The sequence below is a fragment of the Bombina bombina genome, chromosome 1 (genome assembly GCF_027579735.1).
Source record: "Bombina bombina isolate aBomBom1 chromosome 1, aBomBom1.pri, whole genome shotgun sequence".
Lineage (NCBI taxonomy): Eukaryota > Metazoa > Chordata > Amphibia > Anura > Bombinatoridae > Bombina > Bombina bombina.
This window is the reverse complement of record NC_069499.1, coordinates 1,009,840,592-1,009,847,040: the sequence shown is the minus strand read 5'-3', so window position 1 is coordinate 1,009,847,040 and position 6,449 is coordinate 1,009,840,592. Positions and strand designations below refer to the sequence as shown.

The window sequence follows — 6,449 nt, the reverse complement described above, 5'->3', positions numbered from 1 at the left end:
TCCAAGAGAAATGCTGTTTTAAAGTGTTAATACATTACCAAACAACCTTTTGGATGTTGTATGGTTTCTGTCAGTAAATATAGATTCAAACTAAAAAGGTTTTATAATAAATTTAGGGAGGGCAGCATTATACATGGTGGCTGATTGTACCATTTGTAGAACTTGCGCCACTGTGTGATTAACACAATTACAAATTTGAAAATTAATAGCTAACTGGGCCATTCAAAATGACGTCGAAAATGTATTCTATTATTAGCGAAATTCCGGTGACGTTATGATTACAAACCCCTTTCTGCGACAGTTCTCTTGAGGTTGACGTGTACTAACTGCGCGATACTTCCGCATCTATTACTACGTCACTTCCTCCAGTTGTGTGTGCTGAGAATCTGCTTGGGAAGTTCCAGTTCATTAGATAATTCAGGAGGTGTCTGCAGGCTCAGGTACAGTGTACAGGGGCTCCCTCACCACCTTCCCCCCCAGTGTCAGTCCCCGAGAATGAGCAGCGCGAAGCGGAAAGAGGAGCAGCCCTTGTCTAACGGAGGGGTAAAAGCTAAACTGTCACCGTGGACCAAGGCCCTGCGGAGTGATTCGTCCTGGGAAGACAAGGTGAACAACACAACCTGTATATGCATTTAATATAACTATTGTACTATAACTCAATTTGTGTGTGTATATGTATATATATATATCACACAGCGTTATTCAACTCATCCAGTAAGAACTGGAAGAATTTAAAGTAATAACCCCTTAAAAAAGTCCTGTTCTTACAAACATAATCATTCATTATATAAAGTCAGTGTGTAGAAATATGAGTATCACATTTAAAGCAAACAAAAATGACTACAGAAGGAATATTAAAAAAAAAAAAGCTGAATTACTCAAATACGGTAAAGTAAACTAATGGAATCACAGCAACACGTGTTTTACTACATTATTAGCATGGTGTCTTGTAATACATCTAGTCCCAGACTGCTTCTTAGAATGGATTAGAGATTACCTTAAATGGGGATGCTGACACACCATTTTTGTCAGTCTTCGGAACAGCTGTGGTTACAGCAACACAGCATGATAGCTCTTTTTTTACTCCCTTGCACTATAAATACACTTATAGCCAGGGAATTAATTTCTGACCATCACTAGAGCAAAACATTTTTTTTTACAAAAATCAAGGGACATACAATATGCATCATAAATTAATTGCTGGATTGAAAACCTCTGTATACTGGAAAAAAAATAAGTGTTAGCACAATTTGTATTATTTTGCAGTCCAGGGACACACCTTGATCAGCTTCTTGACTGTTTATCTTATCATAATTGGTATGGCCAATTAGGTACAGATATGAATGACCACGTGCACATTGAAGCAATCATGCAGGAGGGTCAGGATTCTGAATCCCATGAAATACACTTCAGCTTTAGGGTTGAGTAGAAAAACAACAGTTTTCATATTTAAATTACAGGAAAAGCAAGCAAAATAAAGTACACTGAAAAGTATCACTATGCATAATTACACATTTAATTTGTGTATTGGTTTCCCCTTATTATGCTTTAAATGCCTTGTTAAACCAGCTGCAAAAGTTTAAAAAATATGTATGGGAAATGAGACCAGATCTTTATAGATTTACATAAAATACTCATTTTTTTTTCTCACTGGATACAGCCAATGGGAGCATGATTTTTTTTTTTTCTTCTAATTTTTGTTTACATATTTGTACTAAAACCAGTACTTAAATGGACATTTAACCCAAATGTTTTATTTCATGATTCAGATAGAGAATACCATTTTAAACCACTTTCTAATTTACTTCTATTATCTAATTTGCTTCATTCTCTTGATATTCTTTCCTGAAAAGCATATCTAGATATGTTCAGTTGCTGCTGATTGGTTGCTGCACAAAGATGCCTCTTTTGATTGGCTCACCCATGTCCATTGCTATTTCTTTAACAAAGGATAGCTAAAGAATGAAGCAAATTAGATAACAGAAGTAAATTGGAATGTTGTTTAAAATTGTATTCTGTGTCTGAATCTTTAAATATTTTTTTGGGGTATAATGTCCCTTTTAAGTACTGACATTTTCAGTATATGTGGGGATACAACAGGCAAAACCACTTATTTCAAATGACAAACTAATTGTAAACAATTGAATACACTCCAGCAGATGAAATAAATCTTTGGTGAGGAGAAAAAACACAGAACATTGTCCCTTTTTAAGTTTTGAGTTGAATTATCTCTTTATTTTTAATATCTTTTTCATAAGACCTCTCAATTTATCTTTTCTGTCTAAAAGGACGAGTTTCTTGATGTTATCTATTGGATCCGGCAAATCTTGGCTATTATTTTGGGCGTAATCTGGGGTGTCGTTCCTCTGAAAGGATTTGTGGGTATAGCTATGTGAGTATTCTTAGAATTTGCTTTATCTTCTATTAGCTGAGCATTTTATTGTTGACTGTGTTTTCAATATACTGTATTGTCATGTGTACTATCTTCCATGAGGTTAAAGCATGGCTTGATAAATGGAAGGATCCTAGGGGGTTACTAATGTTAACTCACCATCTATTTTTTTTTATGTTATTAAACCTATATCTGCAAATCCTTTCCTCTCAAATAATTGTGCACAGTGCATTTTTAAACTCCTTTTGGAGGATAAAAACTGATCATAGCTTACCATGTGTTTCACCCTTGCAAAGGGTTAAACGTATAGTACCAGTCAGTCAATTAGGAGTGACAATTACACACATCTGCAAATATCCAGCGGTTTTCTTTTTGGCACCTGCAGTGCTTACCGATACCGCCATGAAGTACATTCACTATGTGTGGTGGTTAAACACATATTGTAGCTTGGATCAGTAACGTAAAAATTATGAATTACAACATGCCATTTTTGTAGTTGAATGTCCCTTTAAATATATTGGCGTGTAAACATTGCAAAACACAAAATTAAATGAACTTTTAATGTGTTCTGAACTGTCCATGTTTACCTGTTGGAGTGTATTACGTTTTTGAAAAGGTGAAGGAGCTTTTTGTAATTGTTTTAGTATTAACTGTAGAAAAACGATGTAAACATGAGGCAGCCACATATATTAACATCCTGGGGGTGAGAGAAAACAAGTGAACGGGTATTCCTGCCGATGCTTTGAATATGAACTTTTACCAGCTGCTTGCCTGTGTACATTGCTGATTTTATTTCTTTTTTCCTTGTGCAGATATGACTTGCTGTCATAACCTTTTCTATTCTCTCTTGTGTAGCTTTTGCCTGATAAATGCGGGTGTGCTGTACCTGTATTTTAGCAGCTTCCAGCAGATAGATGAAGAAGAATATGGAGGAACCTGGGAGCTTACAAAAGAAGGATTTATGACATCGTTTGCACTCTTTTTGGTAGTCATCAATCTATTCTCTTTTCTTTATTTTTATCTTTGTCAATGTTTACAATTGTATATTTAAAGTTAAGGTAAACTTTCATGAATCCGTGCCCCGTTTTTAAAAATACTATTAAAAACAGGGGCACTTTTATTTATGAAAGTTTACATTGCAGCGTATTTTGAAAAATACTTACCTTTTTATCTTCTGCAAAGCCGGATCGGCGATCCCCCGCTTGCAGGTCCTCCTGTACATACGTCACAAATGACGAAACTGGCTTCCTCCAATCACGGCTTCCCCCAGAGCGTCCGTCTTGTGAGGCCACGCCGTGATTGGAGGAAGCCGGATTCGTCATTGCTGTGTAAGTACAGCAGGAAGAAGCTGGCGGGGGTTCGCCGTTCCGGCTTTGCAGAAGATAAAGGTAAGTATTTTTCAAAATACGATGCAATGTAAACTTTCATGAATGAAAGTGCCCCGTTTTTTTTAGTATTGCTATGTGTTTAACCCCTACATAGGGTTTAAATACATAGTTATAGTTGTGGTGAGCAAATAAGAAGCAGGCATATATAAGTATGTTTCAGTCACTGGCCATATCTTTGTCTGGAGCAGAATCTAAATTTCCATAAGTGCCACTTTTGATTACTTGTTTAACCTTTTTGAAGGTTATTAAAAACACTGCAAAAATATGGAATTTGTTTAAAATACATAGAGCACTTTATTTTATACTAGAATATCCCCTTTAATGGAGTTGCACACAATAAATACAGCAATTGGTTATACTGGCAGAAATAAACATTTAGATTTAAAGGGATACTGAACCAAAAAAATTTCTTTCATGATTCAGAAAGAGCATGCAACTTTCTAATTTACTCCTTTCCCTTGGAATCTTTATTTAAAAAAGCAGGAATGTAAGTTTACAAGCTGTCCCATCTTTTTTTCTGCACCTGGGTAGCACTTGCTGATTGGTGGCTAAATGCAGCCACCAATCAGCAAGCACTATCCAGGGTGTTGAACCAAAAATTGTCCGGCTCATATGCTTACATTCCTGCTTTTTCAAATAAAGATACAAAGAGAACAAATAAAAATTGATAATAGGAGTAAATTAGAAAGTTGCTTAAAATTGCATGCTCTATCTGAATCGTGAGAAAAAAATTGGGTTCAGTGTCCTTTTAAAGGTGAAGAATAACAACAAATATAAGCTTTATGATTAGTTACAATGAGCCTAATTTACTTTGAAGGTCAGTCTGTATGACGTGCTATCATGGAAACAAAGTACTCTTTGTCTCAGTGTGTCGTGTGCATCTTTTCTTCAATAAGTTTCTTTTTACTGCAGAACCTGCGTAAAAAAGCGAATGGTGTGTATGATCTTTTTAGGTTTCTGCAGTGATTCATTACACTATCCTTCAGGCATTCATAACAGCCTACATTTGAGAATAAGCATGCCACAGCACAAATAGTTAATCAGTGATTCACACAGTTTGATTGTGTTCCAGTAGAAATTCTCAAATCCTTGATTTTTGTGCTCAATGAGAAACTGTATTAGAAAGCATGGGAGTTTCAGTTTAGATGAACACAAATTTACTATCGGATGATAAAAATATCATTTAACCATCTTAAGAATCTTTATGGAGCTAAATAACGTGGAAGGTTCTCACAACTGTCTTTTTCTTTCTACTGCAGGTAGTGTGGGTGATTTTCTACACAGCAATTCATTATGATTGACGGTGATTTTTAATCTCCTTTTTGCCAAAACTGTTCCCCTTTTATGTCCAAAATTCATCATCATTTATTTTTTTTTAAACAAAAAGCAAATCAAGGCCTATAAAGAACATTTTAGGAGTGGCATTTTTAAAACAGAGTTGAGCTCTGAAAAGAACTGGATTTTGCTTGAAGAATCCACTTATGGAAGCCATGTAAATTATTACTGTATTATAAGTATGAAGCGGACAATTTCGTTGTGCAAGTCTCAGCCTTTTCCTTGCTTTGAAAAAAATGAATTTGCTAGAGAAGCCAGTAAATCAACAGCTGAGATCTCCGTGGAATGAGATCAGCTCTAATCAGTGTCTTCCTCTACATTCCTCGCTTTCTTTCAGCCAAAAACAAGAGGGGAATAATCATCAACAATGAAAACACTAACTAAACCCTAGGCTGAAGCACTGTGAACAGAAAGGAAAAAGCTACTTTTTAGACTTGATTACCATATTTGATGTGGGCAACACAGAATATAGAGGGCTTTTGTCAAGAGCTTTAACAGATTTATGAAAGTTGATTGCCACAGAAGGTCTTTAAAATGAATTATTTTTTTTGCAACACAATTGTTCCCCTCTTTGCTGCCATATGGGTTTTGCATAATAATGTGTTGCAGACCTCTGGTAGAAAAGGTTCAAAGTTTTGACCCATTCTACATCTTACTTCAAGTTCTACAGTATTACATCTAACTTGGTATTTAACAAGTGTGAATGTGTTTTATGATTAAAGCTCTGATTTATCAAACATTATTATTATTTATTTTGTTCAACTTCGTCGGTGATGGAGAAGCTAGATCACATACAATATTGTCTGCTTACCCTTTCAGTTTAAAGGTGCAGTAAACACTTTGAAATTGTAATATAAAATGATTAATTATATGTAGTAAATCAACTTTGCAATATGCTTTCATTATTTATTTTACTCCCTTTTCTTGTAAAACATACAATTCCAAACAACTTTCCAACTTGTATCTAATTTGCTTCAGTCCTTTGGTATCCTCTTGTTATACTCAAGAGCTGCAATGCTCCACTGGGAGCTAGCTGCTGATTAGTGACTGCTTATATATGCCTCTTGTCATTGGTTCACCAAATGTGTTAAGATAGCTCCCAGTAGTGCATTGTTGCTCGTTCAACAAAGGATACCAAGAGAATGGAGCACATATCGTAATAGCATTAAATTGGAAAGTGACTTAAAATAGAATATTCTATCTGAATCATGAAAGTTTAATAAAAAAATATAAAGTCCATCTCTCTTTAAAGGGACATGAAACCCAAAATTTTCTTTTAGGATTCAGATAGAGAATACAATTTTGAACAATTTTCTAATGTACTCCTATTATCT

At 35.1% G+C, this 6,449-nt stretch overlaps 1 protein-coding gene across 1 annotated transcript; it reads left to right on the top strand.

Moving 5' to 3' along the window:
• Positions 1 to 336: 336 nt before the first annotated feature.
• RAB5IF (RAB5 interacting factor) lies at positions 337 to 5,852 on the top strand. The gene is made up of 4 exons (XM_053693185.1): positions 337 to 606; positions 2,289 to 2,392; positions 3,248 to 3,377; positions 5,040 to 5,852. Exons 1-4 carry the CDS (start codon positions 496 to 498, stop codon positions 5,079 to 5,081), a joined length of 387 nt encoding a protein of 128 aa, XP_053549160.1. The 5' UTR covers positions 337 to 495; the 3' UTR covers positions 5,082 to 5,852.
• The last annotated feature ends 597 nt before the right edge of the window (positions 5,853 to 6,449 follow it).

What these genes read in the sequence shown, in the direction of transcription:
- RAB5IF (XM_053693185.1), top strand. Translation starts at nt 496, where the DNA reads ATGAGCAGCGCGAAGCGGAAAGAGGAGCAGCCCTTGTCTAACGGAGGG. An exon ending in ATTCGTCCTGGGAAGACAAG is followed by an intron (nt 607 to 2,288) that starts GTGAACAACACA and finishes TCTGTCTAAAAG; the next exon opens with GACGAGTTTCTTGATGTTAT. An exon ending in GGATTTGTGGGTATAGCTAT is followed by an intron (nt 2,393 to 3,247) that starts GTGAGTATTCTT and finishes TCTCTTGTGTAG; the next exon opens with CTTTTGCCTGATAAATGCGG.